The sequence below is a fragment of the Somniosus microcephalus genome, chromosome 18 (genome assembly GCF_052327205.1).
Source record: "Somniosus microcephalus isolate GS21.2 chromosome 18, FLI_Smic_1.0, whole genome shotgun sequence".
In the NCBI taxonomy this organism is placed as follows: Eukaryota; Metazoa; Chordata; class Chondrichthyes; order Squaliformes; family Somniosidae; genus Somniosus; species Somniosus microcephalus.
The window spans coordinates 25,678,423-25,703,176 of NC_141004.1; the positions used below are offsets into that span (position 1 = coordinate 25,678,423).

At 45.1% G+C, this 24,754-nt stretch overlaps 1 protein-coding gene across 1 annotated transcript in view; it reads right to left on the reverse strand.

Annotated features, from left to right (window-relative positions):
* The window catches only part of psma5 (proteasome 20S subunit alpha 5), a 30,499-nt gene extending 12,184 nt beyond the window's left edge, over positions 1-18,315 (reverse strand). The window contains exons 1-5 of the mRNA XM_086011240.1: positions 18,111-18,315; positions 17,818-17,884; positions 5,012-5,138; positions 1,147-1,214; positions 101-208 (exon numbers count right to left, since the gene is read on the reverse strand). Coding sequence (XP_085867366.1) covers positions 101-208; positions 1,147-1,214; positions 5,012-5,138; positions 17,818-17,884; positions 18,111-18,139 — 399 coding nt within the window. The 5' untranslated portion in view covers positions 18,140-18,315. The remainder of the gene's footprint in view (positions 1-100; positions 209-1,146; positions 1,215-5,011; positions 5,139-17,817; positions 17,885-18,110) is intronic.
* Positions 18,316-24,754: the final 6,439 nt, after the last annotated feature.

A 24,754-nucleotide genomic window follows, 5' to 3' on the forward strand; every position in this document is an offset into this window, starting at 1 on the left:
CAGTTTTACACAGTACTGACAGCGAGTGCTGGCAGTTCCGCCATCAATACAACCACAAATTCTGGGCCACTGTATCTACATATTTAGCTAGAGGTTTTACCATTGCACCAGGGTCTGCATCTTCTTCGCCAAACTGCAAGGCCAGGTTAGAGACTGCCTGTGTCACACTCTCCACGGTCATATTTTCATTATAGGTAAACCAATGATTCTAAAGAACAGAAAAACAATTGTAATTTTTGCCAAGTTAAATAACTTAAAATTAATATAATTCCTATACACAAGGAGACTGTCAGAAGTTACACTTATCAGGATTTTTTCCAATTTTGAGGGGAAAAAAATAAAATCTTTTAAAAATGCTTAAACAACAACAGATCGTGGCATGCATTCAAGTACACTGAAAATACTGGCCACAAATTTACCAGGAAGGCCAAGCTGTAGTTTGTGAATAAACAAACGTGTTTTTTGTTAAATACCTTCCTCTTTCATGCTTTCCTTCACTCAGGATAATCCTCGCAATCCAGCGAGGCTACAACGTTTTACATTAGTAAATATAAATATGTATTAAAAAAAGTGTTCTAGTTGCAGTTTTCTGTTTAAAATATACTGCAGTAGGAAGTAATTTCAAAGCAAACTTCTGATACCATGCTGTCAGTTTTCCAACAGACTCCAATAGAGTATTTATTTGTTTAACCCATCAATTTATACAGACATATAAACAGAAAATGCTGGAAATACTCAGTCATCAACCTGAAATGTTAACTCTTTCTCTCCACAGATGCTGCCTGACCTGCTGAGTATTTCCAGCATTTTCTGTTTTTATTTCAGATTTCCAGCATCTGCAGTATTTTGCTTTTGTAATAGTATTATACTGACAATGAAGTATAAAGCAATCCCCTAGAGACTAACTCCTAACAGCTCTCCATACAGTGACTTTGCAATAACTATTTCCCCAAGTTAATCAAGTAAAATTAACACATTTTTGCTAGTTAGTGAGAAACAATATAAAACATCAAGTTGGTGGTAAAAAGCACTCTGTACTCATCTGAGGCCACATTACAAAAATAAGTTTAACATTTAGAAAATGGATGGTTCACGTCTAAAAGCTGTGATTGATATATCTTTTTTAAATGCTGAGTCATGATTTACCTGTGTTTCAACTCTTGCTTTGTCAATTAAAGTTTTGGCATCAGCTATTAATCCACTCATTGCACAACCTAGCAACAAAATAATTAACATTTAAGACAAGACATTCCAAAAAATGTACTGAATGGATTTTGACATTTTAATTCAATAGGATTATATAGTAAATTATTTCTATATTTAATGCATACCAATTTTTATTTACAAAGTGACTCAAAATTATAAATTGTCTATTCCCATTAGAACAACCCAAAACATTTTACACATTGTAACAAAGTTTGCATTATATAGCACAAAGCAGAACCTGTAAACATCAATTGCCAAGCTCAGAAAGACACCAAAAACAATATAACAAATGTCTTTGGAGTATAGATGAAAAGCATACATATCTAATTATATTTCTTACAAAACTAAATCTTTGCATTTATGGGGAGCAAGTTTCTTCCACCCATTTCCTTTATAATTTTATTCTATGCTTTTGTCCAACTAATCGGACACCTCTTCAATCAAGAGCAGATACACAGCCTGCTTTCAGGCCTCCACCAATGCCAATTAACAGGGGCCACCCAAAAACTCAATTTTACAGCACAAGCAGGCCATTGTACCGTGCAGGCGCTCAAAGAGTTGCCCTTTTCCCATATCTTATTTTTAAAAATCTATCAAACATTCCACTTTATTTTTAAAAGCACTTATGAATTCTGCTTCCACTGCTGTTTCTAATAGGGTATTCCATGTGCATAAAAAATTCCATCTAACCTCTCCCTTGGTTCTATTGCTGACGCACTCTAGCCATCACCTCATCAAGCAGTGAAAGTTTTCCCTACTTAACTTATCAAAATCCTTCATAAGCTAAACATTTCTATTAGATTACCTATTAACCTTCTCTGTTCGAACAGAGCGCCCCAATTTCTCTTGTCTGCTCATAACCAAAGCCTCCCATCGGGTATTATCTTAGTGAATGTCTTCTGTTCCCTCTCCAAGGCCTCGATATCCTTTCTAAACATTAGGGCCTAGAAATTAGGTATGGCCCCGCCAGCTCAGTTGCGCCCAAAAGTTTGCGCAGCACCCGGAGCCCGTTGCGCCCGCCAGAAATTCACTTTTAGCGCCCCAAGTCGGAACCAGGCGCTGTTCCAGGGTGTGCCCGCCTCCGCTTGGGGCGCTGAAAGTGAATTTCAGCGCTCCAGCTGCCGCTGCGCCACCCGATGCGGTGCGGCAGGCTGGGGTACTGCAGGCCTCCTCCTTCTCTTAAGGAGGAGCTGCCTGCAGCCGTGAGATCGCCGCTGGATTCTGCCGGCAAATGAGCCCGGCACCACGGAGAAGCGCCGGGCTCGTGGGAATCAGCCACCAATGCCGCGGGGGGGGGGGGGGGGGGGGGTGGTGTAGAGGAGGCCGGGGAGGGAGGTGCGGGCAGGCGGCCGCCGAAAAAGCGGCCGGCCGCACCTCCACCTTTATGCGCCCCACTAACGCTGCATGAAGGCCGTGTTTCATGAACGTTGTTTGCGGCCGCTGCGGAAGAGGCGGCTGCAACTGAATATGGGCGTCGGGCCGGCATCGGGGCGGAACCGGGGCGCCGCGCACACCGATGACGTCATCGGTGCCGGCACAGCGCTACCGGCTACCACCGCCATTAACGCTGCACTCAATTTCCGCGCTACCAACCCCGCCGGCTCAGAAGACCTCTTTAGGCGCTAAGTGGGCGCAAGGCCCACTGAATTTCTAGGCCTAGGTGTTCAAAACTGGAAATATTCTAACTATGGCCAAACAAATGATTTGGATATACATAGATACATAGATACATAGAAGATAGGAGCAGGAGTAGGCCATTCGGCCCTTCGTGCCTGCTCCGCCATTCGATGAGATCATGGCTGATCCTTTAATTCAGTATCCCGTCCCCGCCTTCTCTCCGTAACCCTTAACCCCTTTTGCCCGTAGAAATATATCTAATTCCCTCTTAAATATATTTAATGAGCTGGCGTACACTGCCCTCTGTGGCAATGAGTTCCACAGGTTCACCACTCTCTGAGTGAAGAAATTCCCCCTCATCTCTGTCCTAAATGGTTTAGCCCTTATCCTTAAATTATGTCCTCTAGTTCTGTTCTCACCCGCCAAGGGAAACATTCCTTCTGCATCCAGTCTGTCTAGACCTGTCAGAATTTTATACACTTCTATGAGGTCCCCTCTCAATCTTCTAAACTCCAGTGTGTACATCCCTAAACTACATAGTCTCTCCTCATAGGTCATTCCCGCCATTCCTGGTATCAGCCTGGTGAATCGCCGCTGCACCCCCTCCATGGCAAGAACATCCTTCCTCAGATGAGGCGACCAAAACTGTACACAGTACTCGAGGTGTGGTCTCACCAGTGCCCTGTACAGCTGCAGCAAGGTATCCCTGTTCCTGTATTCTAACCCTTTTGCTATGAAGGCCAGCATACCGTTTGCCTTCTTGACCGCCTGTTGCACCTGCATGCTCGCCTTCAGTGACTGGTGTACAAGAACACCCAGGTCTCTCTGTACTTCCCCCTCTCCCAATCTATTGCCATTTAAATAATAATTTGCCCTCCCGTTCCTGCACCCAAGGTGGATAACTTCGCACTTGTCCACATTATAGTGCATCTGCCATTTATCCGCCCAATCGCCCAGTCTGTCCAAATCGCTCTGGAGCTTCCTGGTCTCTTCCTCTGAGCCCACCCCCCCTCCTAGTTTAGTGTCGTCTGCAAATTTGGAAATGCTGCATCCGACTCCCTGATCCAGGTCATTAATGTAAATTGTGAACAGCTGGGGGCCCAGGACAGATCCCTGTGGTACCCCACTTGTTACTGCCTGCCATTCAGAAAATGAGCCGTTTATTCCAACTCTCTGTTTTCTATCTGACAGCCAGTTCCCTATCCACGCCAAAACTTTCCCCTTTATCCCATGAGCCTCAATTTTCCATGCTAATCTTTTATGTGGGACCTTATCGAAGGCCTTTTGGAAGTCCAGGTACACCACATCTACTGGCTCTCCCCCATCTATTCTACCAGTTACTCCCTCAAAAAATTCCAATAGATTAGTCATAGAATATCTTTAGCATCGCCTCTTTGCTTTTGTATATTTTGCCCTATTAATAAAACTTCCTAAATCTCCATCAACTTGTGCTACCGATTTTTAAACAATTGTATATTTGAACACGCAAGCCTCCCTGCTTCTTTACTGCTTTCAAAGTTTTACTATTTAGTGTATATTTTCTCCCTCCCTCCCTCCCCTCAACACAACTCAGACTGGGACTCAAACCTACATCCTTCCCTAGTTAGTCACACTCTGCATTTGTATCTTATCACTTAGTGACTACATCGCCCCTATGAACTGTAACTTTTTTTTGGAAACGGTGTTCCCCAATGGAACTAAAGCATTGTAAAAATTTATATTTAAAAGTTTTAAGCAACCTTTTGTGTCTATTTGGAATCGATCAGGTATTGCAATTAAATTTAGGCAGCGAGAACAAATCATTGCCTGGAAAACAGAACTTAAGAAGAAGAGTATGCTTTGATATTCCTGGGAAATAAGTGAAAATACTACTAGGCATTCAACTTTCTGCATTTATCAGGTATTTATAACAGAGGGGGAGGTGGGGAAGAGACATTCATGTAGGTTAATCAAATACTCAGCGGGGACTAGAAAGAAAGATACATGATATACTTCGGTGTCAATAACAGACACAGATTCAAATGTGTCTTGTGTTGCAGTAATATGTATAGCAATCTTTTTCTACTTTATAAAGCTTTTCCCCATATATTCAATTTTAAATTTGCTATTCCACTCATTATTTAGGAAGTATTGAAGAATAAGGTAATCAATAAACAACATTCTGTGAATTTTTTCCAAGTGTACTAACCTATGTGGGTATCAATTTCAACAATTTTCTCAATGCTGCTGGGCTCCATCAGAGGTGAAGTGATTCTCTTCTCCACCGCGAGAACAACACCTTCACTAGTTTGGATTCCGATTGCTGTTGAACCCAACTGTGGAAACAAAGAGCACTGGTTTAATTCTTCCTCATCAAGTGGAACTTTTTGACTGTTTTACCTTGCTTAAAAAAGTGTACCATTTAAAAATCCCCAAAAAATAAACTTCAAAAGCAGCTGAATATTTAACTGGAACAGAAAATGCTAAAACACACACCAGTTACACTGATGTCTAAAAAAAGACAGGTTTTAGGGTACAAACCCTCTCAGAATAGTTCTGATGCAAGGACTCTACCCAGAGCTATCTAATGTTTCAGGTACTGCTGGGTTTGCTGTGTATTTTTTTTATATAAAAGATTTTCTGTTTTTATTTCAGATTTCTAGCATTGGCAGTCCCCCCTTTTATATCTGAACATCTAGCTAGTTGCACTCAAGTTTGAAAACTTTTTTTGGCTCAGGGGAGGAAAAAGGGAATTCTGCAGGAACCCCCAATGGTATTTTATAACCTTTCAGCACCATCATTTAAAAAGACAAGCTGAGTAAAGCTCAAAAAGTAGGTTAAAGTGCAACAAAAACAATGTGATACAAACTGCATGATGTTTACCAGAAACTCTAGCCATGTGTGAACAAATTTAAACGTCAGTGCATCAATTTTATGCTAAAGTCTTGTCAATTCAGTTGTAAATGTACTGTAACCACCTATCAAGACAGCCAGCATCACCACAATAACACCTCTCGAGACACCATCACCGTGCAAATTACATGTCTACAGAGCTAAATTTCTGCTCGGTGATTTAAAAATGCATTTATTTAGCACATTAATAAAAAATCGACAAATATTGCACTTAAGCCAATACATTTTAATCTAACGCAGCATTCTTAATTCAGATCAGCCATAGTGTCAGTCTTCTCTTAATGTCAGCACTCGCCCAAGTTAGGTCACAATCTCCATAATCTGGGCTGACATTTCAGTGCAGTACTGAGGGAGTGTTGTACATTTGGCAGTGCCACTTTTCGAATGAGACATTAAATCGAGGAAGCATCCAATTGTTTCTTAAAGGATTCCAGATTTTTCACCTGACTACTCTATTTACTTTTCCATTCCTTCAGTGCAGTGCAGCATCTGAAAAACCAATGGAATGTTGACCCACAGCGCAAATACAGTAGAATACAAGCCAGAATGAGAGTGGTGGTTAAACTGTAGTGCGCTCTGGTCAGATCGCAACTCGAGTACTGCACCCAGTTCTGTTTGTCAAGAAACAAGGGAGACACTCAAGTGTAAGCAATGCAGAGAAGAGCCACAAGGCAGATCCCTTGTGTCAAAGGTTTCAATTAGGAGGAAAGATTAGAGAAATTTAGTTTTTTTTTAAGCCAAGTTGAGGTATGGAAAGGTAAATCCAAAATATTATTTTAAATTAAATTGAGAGGGTCACTGATTCAAACTAGTAAGAAGTAAATTTAGGACTAATGTCAGGAAATTCTTTATGCAGAGTGATTAATGTACAGAATAGACTTTTAGATGGGAGTACAGGAAACTTTCTGGTATCCGGCACGGACGGGACCGACCTGGTGCCGGTCCATCAACAATGCCGGAGAACCGAATGTTATAGTTAAAACATACGGAGCTCAGAGCTCCGTCTAAAGCAACAAACCCTGTTGCTTCAATCGGCACAACTTGCAAGCGTCTCTGTAGCTTAACAACAGCTTCAGCTACACGCTTGCACAGCCACAAATGAGTAAAAAAAGTAACTGTGGTAAACCACTGTTGTTGTTGTTGTTACACACTGTTGTACCTATGCATGCCTCAACATGTCTCGGCTGGCTCCACCCACAGGCCCAGGTATAAAGGTGATTGACCTGCAGCCCCCTGCCTTCTTGGAACCCAGTCAACCACGAGAGGCATGCTCTGTTCTTTGCTAATAAAAGCCTTTAGTTACTCTCCTAACTCTCCGTCTTTTATGAGTAATTGATAGCGCATCAGTAACTAAAAGTAAAAAAAGTTATCTGAACTGACTCCTGAATTTTGCCGGTGGATAGAGCGTTCCGGTTATTTAGTGGCCGGTTAATCGAAAGTTTCCTGTAATTGAAATGAAAACTCTGGAATCATTTATGAAAAAAATTGGATACTGCAATGGTCAGTTCCTTATCCATTTCCAGGGTTTAATATGAATCCCCACAGTTAGGAGTTTAACTAATCGCCTTCCATATCAACTTTGTCCAATTCTTTTTGAAACTCTCGGTACACTACATCGTAGGACTTTCCACATTCCACTTGAGATGTCATTTCCTCAAATAGTCAAGGATCGTCCTCATCTGAATCCACATCGACTGCTGTTCACTTGTTTATTATTGTGTGGATAAGATTCAAGTTAATCCTGGTAATCAATTCCATTATTTTACATGGGTTTACTCATGAAACATAGGAATGGGAGTAGGCCATCCAGACCCTAGAATCGGTTCCGTTATTCAATTAGATCATTAGCTGAAGAATGGTCACTTGAGCAAGGCTTGTGAGGGTAATTTACACCATGGAACCTTCGTTTTGCAAGTCAGCAGCTTCAGGAAAGAGAAGTGGGGGAAAATACTGCATTACAGGTGGAAGTGACGACAGAAATAATTCCAGCTCGGGGTTCAGATAACTTGCATTTATATGGCACCATTAATGTAGAAAAACGTCCCAAGGCGCTTCGCAGAAGTGCAATCAGAATTTTTATTTACACCAAGCCAAAGAAGTTAGATGGGGTGACTAAAAACTTGGTCAAAGAGGTAGGCAAGGACAAGACAGAGGCTGAGAGTTTAGGGCCCAGACAGCTGACGGCTTAGCCGTCAATGGTGGGGATGGGAGGTATGCGCAAGAGGCCAGAGTCAGAGGAATGCAGAGTTCACAATGGGTTATGGGAGGTTACAGAGATAGGAAGAGGCGAGGCCATGAAGGGATTGAAAAATAAATTTGAGAGTTTGTTAGATCAGGACGCAACGTAGGTCAGCGAGCACAGGGGTGATGGGCGAGCGGTACTTAGTGCAGATTAGGATATGGACAAAGTTTTGGAAGAGTTAAAGATTACGGAGGGTGAAGGACAAGAGAGCATTGAATTGGTCTAATCCGGAGGTGACAAAGGGACAGATGAGGGTTTTGACAGGTGTTCGGCTGAGGGCAGGTCGGAGATGGGCAACGTTAGAGTTAGAAGTAGGTGGTCTTTGAGGGATAAAAATAAACCCCATAAGCATTACAATATTATTTGCTCAAATTATTCAGAAAAGAAAGAACTTGCATTTATATTGCACCTTTAACAACCTCAGGACATCCCAAAGTGCTTTACAGCCAATAAAGTACTTTTGAAATGTAGTCACTGTTTTAATGTAGGAAATGCAGCAGCCAATTTGCACACAGCAAGGTCCAACAAACAGCAATGGGATAATGAGGAGACAATCTCCTTTAGTGATGTCGGTTGCGAGATAAATATTGACCAGGACACCGGGACGAACTCCCCAGCTCTTTTATGTCCATGTGAGAAGCCAGATGGGGCTTCATTTTAATGTCTCAGCCAAAAGACAACACCTTCAACAGTGCAGCACTCCTCCGGAGTGTCAGCCTAGATTTTGTGTTCAAGTCTTTGGAGTGGGACATGAAACCACTGCCTTCTGACTCACAGGCAAGAGTGCTACCACTGAGTTATAGCTGACACAGAAGCCTGTGGATGCCCAGCAGAAACTGGAGGAAGCTGCTTTTTTTTAAATTCATTGATGGGATGTGGGCGTCGCTGGCTAGGCCTGCATTTAGTGCCCATCCCTAATTGCCCTCGAGAAGATGGTGGTGAGCCGCCTTCTTGAACCGCTGCAGTCCATATGGTGTAGGTACACCCACATGCTGTTAGGAAGGGAGTTCCAGGATTTTGGCCCAGCGACAGTGATACAGGTCCAAGTCAGGATGGTGTGTGGCTTGGAGGGGAACTTGTAGGTGGTGATGTTCCCATGCGTCTGCTGCCCTTGTCCTTCTAAGTGGTAGAGGTCACGGGTTTGGAAGGTGCTGTTGAAGGAGCTTTGGCGAGTTGCTGCAGTGCATCTTGTAGATGGTACACACTGCAGCCACAGTGCGCCGGTGGTGGAGGGAGTGAATGTTGAAGGTGGTGGATGGAGTGTCAATCAAGCGGGTTGCTTTATCCTGAATGGTGTCGAGCTTCTTGAGTGTTGTTGGAGCTGCACTCATCCAGGCAAGTGGAGAGTATTCCATCACACTCCTGACTTGTGCCTTGTAGATGGTGGAAAGGCTTTGGGGAGTCAGGAGGCGAGACACTCGCCGCAGAATTCCCAGCCTCTGGCCTGCTCTTGTAGCCACAGTATTTATATGGCTGGTCCAGTTCAGTTTCTGATCAATGGTAACCCCCAGGATGTTGATAACACCATCCATTATGAAGTGTGGTTATCTGACTACTCACACATGGACAGGCCTTAATTATTTCAGGGACTGTTCCATTTCAGTAGTCTCCACTTGGAGAGGCAAGGATTAATCAAGGATAGTTAACATGGCTTTGTCAGGGGGAGATCATGTCTGACCAATTTGATTGAATTTTAAGGGGGTGACTAGGTGTGTGGATGAGGGTAGTGCAGTTGATGTAGTCTACATGGACTTCAGTATGGCTTTTGACAAAGTTTCGCATGGGAGACTGGTCAAGAAGGTAAGAGCCCATGGGATACAGGACAATTTGGCACATTGGATCCAAAATTGGCTTAGTGGCAGGAGGCAGAGGGTGATGGTCGAAGGTTGTTTTTGGTGACTGGAAGCCTGTGTCCAGTGGTGTACCGCAGGGATCGGTGCTGGGTCCTTTGCTGTTTGTAGTGTACATTAATGATTTAGATATGAATGTAGGAGGTATGATCAGTAAGTTCGCAAATGACACAAAAATTGGTAGAGTGGTAAATAGCAAGGAGGGAAGCCTCAGGCTACAGGATGATATAGACGGGTTGGTCAGATGGGCAGAACAGTGGCAAATGGAATTTAACCCTGAAAAGTGTGAGGTGATGCATTTTGGGAGGACTAACAAGGCAATGGAATACACAATGACTGGTAGGACCCTAGGAAGGACAGAGGATCAGATGGACCTTGGTGTGCATGTACATAGATCCCTGAAGGTAGCAGGACAGGTAGATAAGGTGGTTAAAAAGGCAAATGGGATACTTATATTCTATGCCTCGGCTAATGAAGGCAAGAGCAGGGAGGTTATGATGGAGCTGTACAAAACACTAGTTAGGCCACAGCTGGAATACTGTGTGCAGTTCTGGTCGCCACACGAGAGGAGGGATATGATTGCATTGGAGAGGGTGCAGAGGAGATTCACCAGGATGTTACCTGGGCTGGAGTGTTTCAGCTATGATGAGAGACTGGACAGGCTGGGGTTGTTTTCCTTAGAGCAGAGAAGGCTGAGGGGGGACCTGATTGAGGTGTACAAAATTATGAGGGGCATAGATAGGGTAGATAGAAAGGAACTTTTCCCCTTAGTAGAGGGGTCAATAACCAGGGGGCATAGTTTCAAGGCAAGGGCAGGAGGTTTAGAGGGGATTTGAGGAAAACCTTTTTCACCCAGAGGGTGGTTGGAATCTGGAACTCACTGCCTGAAAGGGTGGTAGAGGCAGGAAACCTCACAACATTCAAGAAGCATTTAGATGAGCACTTGAAACGTCATAGCATACAAGGCTACGGACCAAGTGCTGGAAAATGGGATTAGATTAGACGGGGTTTGATGACCAGCGCGGACACGATGGGCCTCTTTCTGTGCTGTATAACTATGGCTCTATGGTTGACTTGAAAAGAGTTAGGAAAAGTTTGCAATTGTATAACTCAGTAGATGAAATAAAACATGCTAAATGGAAAAGGGGCTTTCAGCTCCTATGCCTGTCCAGTGCACTTACAAACTACTTTAAGGATCTATATAAACCAGAAATTATTGGGAACCAAGGAACTAATGAGAGTGAGGAACTTAAAAGTAATTATTAGTAAAGCAAAAGTACTGGATCAACTAATGGGACTAAAAGCTGACAAATCCCCAGGGCCTGATGGCCTACACCCTAGGGTTTTAAGAGGTGGCTACAGAGATGGTGGATGGATTAGTTTTGATATTCCAGTATTCCCTAGATTCTAGAACGGTCCCTGTGGATTGAAAGGTAGCAAATGTAACCCCACTATTCAAGAGAGGAAGAGAAAAAAAACCAGGGAACTATAGGCCAGTTAGCCTGACAGAAGCAGTAGGGAAAATGCTAGAATCTATTACAGTATTAGGATGTGGTAACAGGGGACTTGGAAAATCACAATATGATTGGGTAGAGTCAACACTGTTTTATGAAAGGGAAATCGTGTTTGGCAAATCTATTCGTTTTTTTTGAGGGTGTAACTAGCAGGGTAGATAAAAGGTGATGTTGTATATTTGGAATTTCAGAAGGCATTCAATAAGGTGCCACACAAGATGGTGTTACACAAGATTAAGGCTCACAGGATTGGGGGCAATATATTAGCCTGGATTGAGGATTGGTTAATGGACAGAAAACAGAGTAAGTGGGAGAGTTCTTTAATTGTTATTTCTCTTTAAATCATTCTTGATAAGATTACTTAAGCAGTTTAAGTAAAGGGGAAAAGTTAAATATTTGGGATTCTGTTGGTTTAAAGAGTAAAACAAGGTTACACTGCAGTAGGAGTAAATTGGCACAGCAGGCACTGGAAACCAGTTTTCGAACCAATCAGCAGGGGTGACTCATTTGACTGTAAACAAACAAACAGTATAAAAAGACCAGTCATAGTGCGAGCAAGCACTGAGTGCAAGTCATCAAAGAGTGCGCCAAGTTTGGGTGTGAGAGTTAGGTGCTCTTTTCAAACTTTAACTCTGTGGGTTGTAGTTAATAAGGCCTTTCTGGTGCAGAGTAACTGTTGGTAAACCATTTAACTGGTGTAACTAGAGGGATTGATTTAATTTAAATCCAATTAATTAAAGGGGATACTAGCATCTAAAATTGTGCAGAGGGTGTCCATAACTAACAATAAAAAATTTAATTAATTACATAGAATGGAGCAGGTGATGTGTTACTGTTGCGAGATGTGGGAGCCGGTGAACCCCATTGAGGCTCACGGTGATTACGTCTGTGACAAGTGTCTGCTGCTACAGGAACTCCAGCTCCGTGTTGATGAGCTGGAATCTGAGCTTCAGACACTGCGACGCATCAGGGAGGGGGAGAAGTACCTGGACTCTGTGTATCAGGAGGTGGTCACACCTATGAAGTTAATTAATTCAGATGTAGCCCATGGTCAGGGACAGGACGGTTTGACGACGAGTGAGGCAGGTACGGGGATCCAGGAGGTAGAGCTGGAGGAGCCGCAGCCCTTGTCCAACAGGTTCGAGGTTCTTACTCCCTGTGGGGACAGGAGCAGGGACTGCAGGGAGGATGAGCAACCTGGCCACAGCACCGTGGAACGGGGGGCCATTCAAGAGGGGGGAGTAAATAGAAATGTTGTAGTGGTAGGGGATAGTATTATTAGGGGGATAGAGTTCTCTGCAGCCGAGAGCGAGAGTCCCGAAGGCTGTGTTGCCTACCCGGTGCCAGGGTTAAGGACATCTCCTCTGGGCTGGAAAGAAACTTGCAGTGGGAGGGGGTGGATCCAGTTGTCTTGGTCCATGTTGGTACAAACGACGTAGATAGGACTAGGAAGCCGGTTCTGTTAAAGGAGTATGAGCAGCTAGAGGTCAAATTAAAAAACAGAACCTCAAGGGTGGATTATTACCTGAGCCACGAGCGAATTTGGCTAGGACAAATAAAATTAGAGAGTTAAATGCGTGGCTCAAAGACTGGTGTGGGAGAAATGGGTTTTGCTTCCTGGGACACTGGCACCAGTACTGGGGCAGGAGGGAGCTGTTCCGTTGGGACGGGCTTCACTTGGCCAGTGCTGGGACTAGAGTCCTGGCGGATCATATAACTAGGGCTGTAGAGAGGGCTTTAAACTAACTAGTGGGGGGGGGGGTGGGGGGGGGGGGGGGGGAGGTTCCTAGAGAGCAAATAATAAAAATGACAACAGAGAAGGTCATAGACCTAGGTAGCAGTGGGGAAATTAAAAACCAGAGCATGTCAGGAAGGGGCAGAAGGTATGGAGTAAAAGGTAAAGTAATAAAAAGGGCAAAAGCAGGAACTAAGTGTCACAAAACATATTTGAAGGTTCTCTATCTGAATGCACGTAGCATTCGTAACAAAATAGACGAGTTAATGGCACAAATAACTACATATGGATATGATCTTGTGGCCATTACAGAAACATGGCTGCAGGGTGACAATGCCTGGGAATTAAACATACCAGGTTATTTAACAATCAGGAAGGACAGGCAGGAAGGAAGGGGAGGTGGGGTGGCTATGTTAATAAAGGAAGGAATCACTGTAATACAGAGAAATGATATTGGGTCAAAAGATCAGGATAATGAAACAGTTTGGGTGGCGGTAAGGAATAATAAGGGGAAACAAACACTAGTGGGCGTAGTCTATAGGCCTCCGAACAGTTGCAACTCTGTTGGACGGAATATCAATCAGGAAATAGTTGAGGCTTGTAATAAGGGAACATCTATAATTATGGGGGATTTTAACTATCATATTAATTGGACAAATGAAATTGGGTAGGGCTGCCTTGAGAATGAGTTCATTGAGTGTATTAGGGATGGGTTTCTTGAGCAGTATGTAACTGAACCGACCAGGGGGCAAGCAACCTTAGATCTGGTCCTGTGTAACGAAACAGGATTAATTAAAAATGTCCTAGTAAAGGATCCCCTTGGAATGAGTGACCATAACATGGTTGAATTCCATATTCAATTAGAGGGTGAGAAGGTTGGATCTCAAACAAGCGTGCTAAGCTTGAATAAAGGAGACTATGAAGGTATGAGAGTAGAACTGAGTAGAGTGGATTGGGAAAATAGATTAAAGGGTAAGACGATACATGATCAGTGGTGTACATTTAAGGAGTTATTTTACAACTTCCAAAAAAATATATTCCACTGAGAAGAAAAGGGTGTAAAAGAAGACAGCCATCCATGGCTAAGTAAAGAAATTAAGGATAGTATTCGACTAAAAACAAGGGCATATAAGGTAGCCAAATCTAGTGGGAGGATAGAGGATTGGGAAAACTTTAAAAGACAACAAAAAATAACAAAAAGATTGATTAAGAAAGGGAAGATAGATTATGAAAGTAAATTAGCAAAAAATATAAAAACAGATAGTAAGAGTTTTTATAGTTATATAAAAAGAAAAAGGGTGGCTAAAGTAAATGTTGGTCCCTTAGAGGAGGAGACCGGGAAATTAATGGTGGGAAATATGGAGATGGCAAAAACACTGAATGAATATTTTACATCAGTCTTTACAGTAGAAGACACTAAGAATATCCCAACACTGGACAAACAGGGGGCTAAAAGGGGGGGGGGGGAGGAGCTAAACACGATCAAAATCACTAAGGAAGTGGTACTCGGTAAAATAATGGGACTCAAGGCGGATAAATCCCCTGGACCTGATGGCTTACATCCTAGGGTCTTGAGGGAAGTGGCGGTAGGGATTGTGGATGCATTGATAATAATTTTCCAAAACTCCCTGGACTCAAAGGTCCCGGCAGACTGGAAAACTGCTAATGTAACACCCTTATTTAAAAAGGGCAGTAGACAGAAGGCTGGAAACTATAGACCGGTTAGCCTAACATCTGTGGTAGGTAAAATTTTGGAGTCCATTATTAAGGAGACAGTAACAGGACATTTGGATAATCATAATTTAATAGGACAAAGTCAGCATGGTTTTATGAAGGGGAAGTCATGTTTGACAAATTTGCTGGAGTTCTTTGAGGAAGTAACATATAGGGTGGATAAAGGGGAACCAGTGGACGTAGTGTATTTAGACTTCCAAAAGGCATTTGACAAGGTGCCACACAAAAGATTATTGCTTAAGATAAAAAATCACGGGATTGGGGGTAATATTCTGGCATGGATAGAGGATTGGCTATCTAACAGAAGGCAGAGAGTTGGGATAAATGGTTCATTCTCAGACTGGCAATCAGTAACTAGTGGTGTTCCGCAGGGGTCAGTGCTGGGTCACCAACTCTTTACAATCTATATTAACGATTTGGAGGAGGGGACAGAGTGTAACATATCAAAGTTTGCAGATGATACTAAGATGGGAGGGAAAGTAGTGAGTGAGGAGGACATAAAAAACCTGCAAGGGGACATAGACAGGCTAAGTAAGTGGGCAGAGATTTGGCAGATGGAATACAATACTGGAAAGTGTGAGGTTATGCACTTTGGCAGGAAAAATCGTAGAGCAAGTTATTATCTTAATGGCAAGAAACTGGAAAGTACTGAAGTACAAAGGGATCTGGGGGTCCTGGTGCACGAAACTCAAAAGGTTAGTATGCAGGTGCAGCAAGTGATTAAGAAGGCCAATGGAATGTTGGCTTTCATTGCTAGGGGGATAGAATATAAAAATAGGGAGGTATTGCTTCAGTTGTACAAGGTATTGGTGAGACCGCACCTGGAATACTGCATACAGTTTTGGTGTCCATACTTAAGAAAAGACATACAGGTAGACAGACTATCCTTTATCCGAAAACCTCGGGACCAGCCGTGTTTCGGTTTTCGGAGAATTTCGGATTTCGGAAGGTGGGTCAGCGGGGGGGTCATGCGCACGACCCCCCCGCCGGCCCCGACCCCCCCCGCCAACTTACGGTCGGGGTCGGCGGGGGGGGGTCGGGGCCGTCGTGCGCACGACTTACGCTGATGCTCAGCGCAAGTCGGTCGGGGTCGGCGGGGGTCCGGGCCCCGCGGGGGGGGGGGGGGTCGGCGCCGGCGGGGGGTCGTGCGCACGACTTACACTGAACGAAAAAACCTTTGGTTTTTTTTTTTTTTTTTTTAAGAGGGTTTCGGTTTTCGGAAGTTCGGATAAAGGGTAGTCTACCTGTACTTGCTCTCGAGTCAGTACAAAGAAGGTTCACTCGGTTAATCCCGGGGATGGACATATGAGGAGAGGTCGAGTAGATTGGGACTCTACTCATTGGAGTTCAGAAGAATGAGAGGCGATCTTATTGAAACATATAAGATTGTGAAGGGGTTGGATCGGGTGGATGCGGGGAGGATGTTCCCGATGATGGGTGAAACTAGAACTAGGGGGCATGGTCTTAGAATAAGGGGCTGCTCTTTCAAAACTGAGATGAGGAGGAACTACTTCACTCAGAGGGTGGTAGGTCCATGGAATATGCTGCCCCAAAAAGCTGTAGAAGCTACATCATTACATAAATTTAAAACAGAAATAGACAGTTTCCTAGAAGTAAAGGGAATTGAGGGTTACGGGGAACGGGCAGGAATTTGGACATGAGTCTAGGTTCGGATCGGACATGGCCCTGTGGGTAGCGGAGCGGGCCCAGGGGCCGTGTAGCCTGATCCTGCTCCTATTTCGTGTGTCTAATTCTGTTAGATTCAGGAGATGGTTCTGTGATAGTAGATTGGCAGTTAGGATCAGATCAGCCATGATCTTATTGAATGGCGGAGCAGGCTCGAGGGGCGATTGGCCTACTCCTGCTCCTATTTCTTATGTTCTTAGAGTAGGATTTTCAGGATGGCAGAGTGGAATTAGTGGAGTACCGCAAGGATCAGTGCTTGGCCTCAGCTATTTACAATCTAGATCAATGACTTAGATGAGGGGGCCGAGTGTAATATATCCAAGTTTTCTGACGATACAAAGTTGGGTGGGAAAGTAAGCTGTGAGGAGGACATAAAGAGGCTGCAAAGGGATACAGACCGGTTAGGTGTTTGGACAAGAAGGTGGCAGATGGAGTATAATGTGGGGAAGTGTGAAATTATCCACTTTGGTTGGAAGAATGGAAAAGCAGAATATTTTTTGAAAGGGGAGAGACTTGTAATTGTTGGTACAGAGGGATTTGGGGGTCCTTGAACATAAATCACAGAAAGTTAACATGCACGTACAGCAAGCAATTAGGAAGGCAAATGGTATTGCAAAGGGGTTGGAGTTAAGAGTAGGAAAGTCTTGCTGAAATTATATAGGGCTTTGGTGAGGCCACACCTGGAGTACTGTGTACAGTTTTGGTCTCTTTACCTAAGGAAGGATATACTTGCCTGGGAGAGGGTGCAACGAAGGTTCACTAGATTGATTCCTGGGAGGAGAGGATTGTCCTATGGAGAGATTGAGGAGAATGGGCCAATATTCTCTGGAATTTAGAAGAATGAGCAGTGATCTCATTGTAACTTATAAGATTCTGTGGGGGCTTGACAGGGTAGATGCTGAGAGATTGTTTTCCCTGGCTGGAGAGTCAGGAATTAGGGGGGGGGCATAGTCTCAGGATAAGGGGTCGGCCATTTAGGACAGAGATGAGGAGAAATTTCTTCACTCAGAGGGTTGTTATTCTTTGGAATTCTCAGTCAATGAGTATATTCAAAACTGAAATCAATAGATTTTTGGCCACTAATGGAATCAAGGGATGGGGGAAATAGTACAGGAAAGTGGAGTTGACATAAAAAGTTCAGCCATGATCTTATTGAATGGCGGAGCAGGCTCAATGGGTACTGCGGCCTACTCCTGCTCCGAATTCTTATGTTTCAAAAAGCTGGAATCTCTCAATTTTACCTATTAACTAATTTCACATTGATTAAAAAAAGTACAGCAAGGTCCACTGGAATATCCCTGGAGTTGTGTCACCCCCTCCACAGTATTTTAACAAACATACCTTAATAGCCTCTATAGCATATTCGACTTGGAATAACCGGCCTTCTGGGGAGAATGTGTTCACACCTCTGAAAGTGAAACCAAAAATTGGTCGATGTATAAAATGAAAAATATATATATTATTATTAAAAGTAGCAATACTTTACTCAAAGGTTGGATAAAGTTAAAAGTAAAGCATTTTATCCTTTAGGCGAACTTATTTTAATATTTCTCAGTAAAAAGTCTAATTCTAATGACAAGAGCAGAGGCCTGGCTGCAAAAATGACAAAGCAAAACCACAGCGGCTGCACTGACCTGTCGTACTCGGATCTGATAATAAACATCTTCGGTGATTCTGTGCACGGAACTTCGAGTTAACAACCGGGAACAGAACAAACCAAAACCTTTCGGTAACTTTCCTGACTTGACTTGATTGTAACCGCCGAGGCCCCGCTCCCCGCCGAACGCCGACCGCCGCAACTTGGCATGCGCCGCCCGGCCCCGCCCATTGGCCGGCTGCGAGTTCCGGGGCGGGCTTTACCCAGGCGCTGCAGGGGTTCTGATTGGCTCTCGCTGCTGTCAGTCACAAGCGGAGGCCTCACGCCCGCAGCCGCGCATTTCGACTGAAACTTTTTTTTTTAAACCCCCGCCGCCGATCTCACTGAACCACTGGAGAGTGTATTGACGACGACTGGCTGAAGGAAAGATGTGGAAATCCCCCCCCCGCCAAACTTGAAAGGAGTGAGCGGAGCGGCTGTATAACAGGATTTGGACACCGGAGGGGCAACAGCAACTCCGAACTTTAGTTCCGCTCTTCTGAGTCACCCCGCACAGTGTTTATAATGACCAACGCTATGTTGTAACATTTAATATAATTACAGTTCAAATCAATTGGGAACCCGCTGCCCCTTCCTGCCAATTATTATAAAATAACAGAAAATGCTGGAAACACTCAGCAGGCTAGGCAGCATCCGTGGAGAGAGAAACAGGGTTAAACGTTTAACTCTGTTTCTCTCTCCACGGATGCTGCCTGGCCTGCTGAGTGTTTCCAGCATTTTTTGTGATTTCAGATTTCCAGCATCTGCAGTATTTTGCTATTGTAATAGTAAAATTATACTTGCACACAAATATGAAATCTATTATAATTAAATATATTCAACTATATACAGGATATACAAAAGCAAAATACTGTGGATACTGGAAATCTGAAATAAAAACAGAAAATGCTGGAAATACTCAGCAGCTCAGGTAGCATCTATAGAGAGAGAAACAGAGTTAACGTTTCAGATCAATGACCCTTGCTGCCTGACCTGCTGAGTGCACGGCCGCTATTGCAACGGCACCGGACCTCAGGCGCTAGGCAGGGGGAGGGGCCGGAGAGAGGGACAGAGGGGAGGGGAGTGGGAGGGGAGTGGGGGAGGGGAGGGGAGGGGGTGGGGGAGGGTAGGTGTGGGGGTGGGGGAGGGAGACAGGGGAGGGAGAGGAGGGGAGGGAGAGAGGGGAGGGAGAGGAGGGGAGGGAGGGATAGGACAGGGAGAGGACATGACAGGGAGAGGGGGCACACACAGGGGCAGGGAGACCAAGCGCCACAAAATTGCCCTCGCAACGCGGGGCTCCCCAGCTAGTATATTATATACAGGATATATTTATAATATAACATTTTTAGATGCTACCTGTCAGTGATTTCAGACATGCATTCTACTGCAAACTCATGTCTTTGATTTTTAAAAACAAAGGTCATTTGCAATAAATGGGAAAAACTCCAAAACAGAAATTCGGACCCACAATGCTGTAGTGTATGTACCTTGAAGAAGGAACTATATTCTGCAGCCCCTGTATACTGCAGTACCAGTAGTGACCACCCCTGTATATAAGCCTGTGTAGTAACTTTGTATAGTAGTTCCAGTTTTGTCTCCATTCAGTAAACACCTGTTATAACCAACTTCTGCAGACCATGTCTCAATTACACACGGACGTTACAAATGTTTGCAGCTCTTAATTGCGTTTTCCATAAACAGGGGGACCTATAATAAGAGGGGACAGTAGCATAGTAGTTTTATATTACTGGATTAGTAATCCAGAGGCTTGGCCTAATGATCCAGAGACATGAGTTCAGATCCCACCTTCAAATTCAGTTAATTAAATAAATCTGGAAGGTAGTATCAGTAATGGTGACCATGAAACTGCTGGATTGTCAATAAAAACCCAGCTGGCTCGCTAATGTCCTTTCAGGAAGGAAATCCACCGCTCTTACCCGGTCTGGCCTATATGTGACTCCAGCTCCACAGCAAAGTAGTTGACTCTCAACTGCCCTCTGAAATGGCCGAGCAAGCCACTCAGATGTATCAAACCGCTAGGAAAATCAATAATAATAAAACCGGACGGGCCACCCGTCATCGACCTAGGCACCGGAAAATTGCCCAGGTGTGTCCTGTCCACCAAAAGTAGGACAAATCCGGCCAATTACTGCCCCATCAGTCTACTCTTAATCATCAGCAGCTGGATTAGCGCTATTAACCGGCACTTCCTCGCCAATAACCTGCTCACCAATGCTCAGTTTGTGTTCTACCAGGACAACTCGGCTCCAGACTTCATTACAGATTTGGTCCGTACATGGACAAAATTCTAGCTGAATTCTAGATGTGAGGTGAGAATGACTGCCCTTCACATTAAGGCAGCATTTGACTGAGTGTGGCATCAAGAAGCCCTCGTGAAATGGGAATCAGGGGAAAATTCTCCACTGGCTGGAGTCATACCTAGTACAAAGGAGGATGGTTGTGGTTGTTGGAGGCTAATCATTTCAGGACAGTGTCCTAGGCTCAACCATCTTCAGCTGTTTCTCAATGATCTTCCCTCCATCATATGGTCAGAAGTGGGCATGTTCCCTGATGATGACCCTCTAAGAGAAGAAATTCCTCCTCATCTCCGTCTTAAATGGGCGACCCCTTATTCTGAAACTATGCCCCCTAGTTCTAGATTCCCTCACGAGTGGAAACATCCTCTCTGCATCTACCCTGTCAAGTCCCCTCAGAATCTTATATGTTTCAATAAGATCACTTCTCATTCTTCTAAACTCCAATGAGTATAGGTCTAACCTGCTCAACCTTTGCCCATAAGACAACCCCCTCAACTCAGGAATCAACCGAGTGAACCTTCTCCGAACTGCCTCCAATGCAAGTATATCCCTCCTTATATAAGGAGAACAAAATTGTACACAGTACTCCAGGTGTGGTCTCACCCATGCCCTGTACAGTTGTAGCAAGACTTCCCTACTTTTATACTCCATCCCCCTTGCAATAAAGGCCAACATTCCATTTGCCTTCCTAATTACTTGCTGTAATTCCATTCGCAACTCCTCAGATAATGAAGCAGTCTGTGCCTGCAAGACCTGGACAACGTTCAGACTTGGGCTGATAAGTGGCAAGTAACATTTATGCCACTTAAGTGCCAGGCAATGACCATCTCCAACAAGAGACAGTCACCTTGACATTCAACAGGATTACCATCACCGAATCCCCCACCATCAACATCCTGGGGATCACCATTGACCAGAAACTTAACTGGACCACCCACATAAATACTGTGGCTACAAGAGCAGGTCAGAGGCTGGATATTCTGCAGCGAGTGACTCACCTCCTGACCCCTCAAAGTATTTCCACCATCTACAAGGCACAAGTAAAGAGTGTGATGGAATACTCTCCACTTGCCTGGATGAGTGCAGCTCCAACAACACTCAAGAAGCTCGACACCATCCAAGACAAAGCAGCCGCTTGATTGGCACCTCATCCACCACCTTAAACATTCACTCCCTCCACTACTGGCGCACCGTGGCTGCAGTGTGTACCATCTACAAGATGCACTGCAGCAACTCGCAAGGCCTCTTCGATAACGCATACCAAACCCGCAACCTCTACCACCTAGAAAGATAAGGGCAGCATGGGCATGGGAACACCACCACCTGCAAGTTCCCCTCCAATCACACACCATCCTGATTTAGAAATATATCACCATTCCTTCATCATCGTTGGGTCAAAATCTGGAACTCCCTCCCTAACAGCACTGTGGGAGTACCTTCACCTCACAGACTGCAGCAGTGCATGAAGGCGGCTCACCACCACCTTCTCAAGGGCAATTAGGGATGGGCAATACATTTTGGCCTTGCCAGCGACACCCACATTCCATGAATGAATTAAAAAATGAGTCAAGGGGAGGAACTTAATGGATTTAATGTAAGTTTTTTAAAATGCTAATGGAGAACATAATGGGACTTAAGGTCGATAAATCTCCAGACCCTGATGGCTTCCACCCTAGGGGATTAAAAGAAACAGGTGGAAGGAAGTGCAGATCTCTTCTTAAATAACAATAGAAAATGCTGGAAAAACTCAGCAGGCCAGGCAGCATCCGTGGAGAGAGAAACAGAGTTAAGGTTTCAAGTCTGGGACCCTTCATCAGAACTGGAAAAAGCTGGAGATGTAACAGATATTAAGCAGGTGCAGAGACAGGAGGGCATTGAAGGAACATACTGTGCTTTTGTAAGAGGCAGGAAAGATAAAATGTTGCAAATGGGAATGGCAAAATCATACAGCATGAAAAATGGGGGCAGGGGTTATAGTTTGAAATTGTTGAACTCGATGTTGAGGCCAGAAGGCTTAAAAGTGCCTAATCGAAAGATGAGGTGCTGTTCCTCGAGCTTACGTTGAGCTACATTGGAATAATGTAATAGGCCGAGGACAGAGAGATCAGAGTGGGAGTGAAGCGGTGAATTAAAGTGACAGGCGACTGGAAGCTCAGGGTCACCCTTACGGACTGAACGGAGGTGTCCCGCAAAGCAGTCGCCCAATCTGCGTTTGGTCTCCCCAATGTAGAGGAGACCGTATCGTGAGCAGCGAATACAGTATACTAAATTGCAAGAAGTACAAGTAAATCGCTGTTTCACCTGGAAGGGTGTTTGGGGCGCTGGACAGTGAGAAGGGAGGAGGTAAAAGGGCATGTGTTGCATCTCCTGCGCTTGCACGGGAAGTAGCCAGGTGAAGGGGAAGGGCTGTTGGGGGTGATTGAGGAGTGGACCAGGGTGTCGCGGAGGGAGCGGTCCCTTCAGAATGCTGAAAGCGGAGGTGAGGGGAAGATGCATTTGGTGGTGGAATCACGTTGGAGGTGGCAGAAATAGCGGAGGATGAACCGTTGAATGTGGAGGCTGGTGGGGTGAAAGGTGAGTGCAAGGGGAACCCTATCATGGTTCTGGGAGGGAGGGGAAGGGGTGCGAGCAGAAGTGCGGGAAATAGAACGGACATGGTCAAGGGCCATGTCAACCACAGTAGAGGGGAATCCTCAGTTGAGAAAAAAGGAAGACATGTCGGAAGCACTGGTATGGAAGGTGGCATCGTCAGAACAGACGCGGCGGAGACGGAGAAACTGGGAGAATGGAAAAGAGTCCTTACAGGAAGCAGGGTGGGAGGAAGTGTAGTCCAGGTAGCTGTGGGAGTCAGTGGGCTTGTAGTGGATGTTTGTTAAAAGTCGACCGCCAGAAATGGAGATAGAGAAGTCAAGGAAGGGAAGAGAAGAGTCGGAGATGGACCATGTGAAGGGGAGGGAAGGGTGGAAATTGGAAGTAAAGTTAATGAACTTATCTAGTTCAGGGCTGCCTCACAGCGCCAGGGACCCGGGTTCAAATCCAGCCTCGGGTGACTGTGCAAACTCCACACAGACAGTCACCCCGTGTTTGCGTGGGTTTTCTCCGAGCGCTCCGGTTTCCTCCCACAGTCCAAAGATGTGCGGGTTAGGTTGATTGGCCATGATAAAAATTGACCCTTAGTGTTAGGGGGGATTAAATACGTGTGGTTACGGGGTTACGGGGATAGGGGTTGGGTGGGATGGCTGTCGGTGTAGGGACCGGGTGCTAGGGTTTGGATGATCAGCCATGATCTCGTTGAATGGCGGAGCAGGCTCGAAGGGCCGAATGGCCTACTCCTGCTCCTATCTTCTATGTTTCTATGTTTCTATGAAACGGCACCAATAAATTAACGATATACCGGAAAAAGAGGTGAGGGAGGGGACCTGAGTAGGACTGGAACAAAGAGCGTTCCACATATCCCATGAAAAGGTAGGCATAGCTAGGGCCCATGCGGGTTCCCATAGCAACACCTTTAATTTGGAGGAAGTGAGTGGAGTCAGAGGAGAAGTTGTTCAATGTGAGAACAAGTTCAGCCAGGCGGAGGAGGGTGGTGGTGGATGGGGACTGATTGGACCTCTGTTCAAGGAAGAAGCGGAGCGCCCTCAGGCCATCCTGGTGGGGGATGGAGGTGTAGAGGGATTGGACGTCCATAGTGAAAAGGAGACAGTTGGGGCCAGGAAACTGGAAACTGTTAAAGTGACGGAGGGCATCGGAAGAGACGCGAATGGAGGTGGGAAGAGACTTCTTCTTCTTCTTAGGCAGTCCCTCGGAACCGAGGATGACTTGCTTCCACACTAAAAATGAGTTCTCAAGTGACCGATGAGTCCAATGTGGGTCCTACAGTCTCTGTGGGGCAGACGGTGGTTGAAGGGGCGGGTGGGTGAGGGGCTTGGGTTGACGTGCGCTCCTTTCACTGTTTGCGCTTGGCTTCTGCTTGCTCCCGGCGAAGAGACTCGAGGTGTTCGGCGCCTTCCTGGATGCTTCTCCTCCACTTTGTGTGGTCTTGGGCCAGGGATTCCCAGATGTCGGTGGGGATGTTGCACTTTTTCAAGGAGGCTTTGAGGGTGTCCTTGAAGCATTTCCTCTGCCCACCTGGGGCTCTCTTGCTGTGTCGGAGCTCCGAGTAGAGCGCTTGCTTTGGGAGTCTTGTATCGGGCATGCGGACAATGTGGCCTGTCCATCGAAGCTGATCAAGCGTGGTCAAAGCTTCGATGCTGGGGATTTTGGCCTGAGCGAGAACACGGACGTTGGTGCGCCTATGGCAGGATCTTGCAGAGGCAGCATTGCT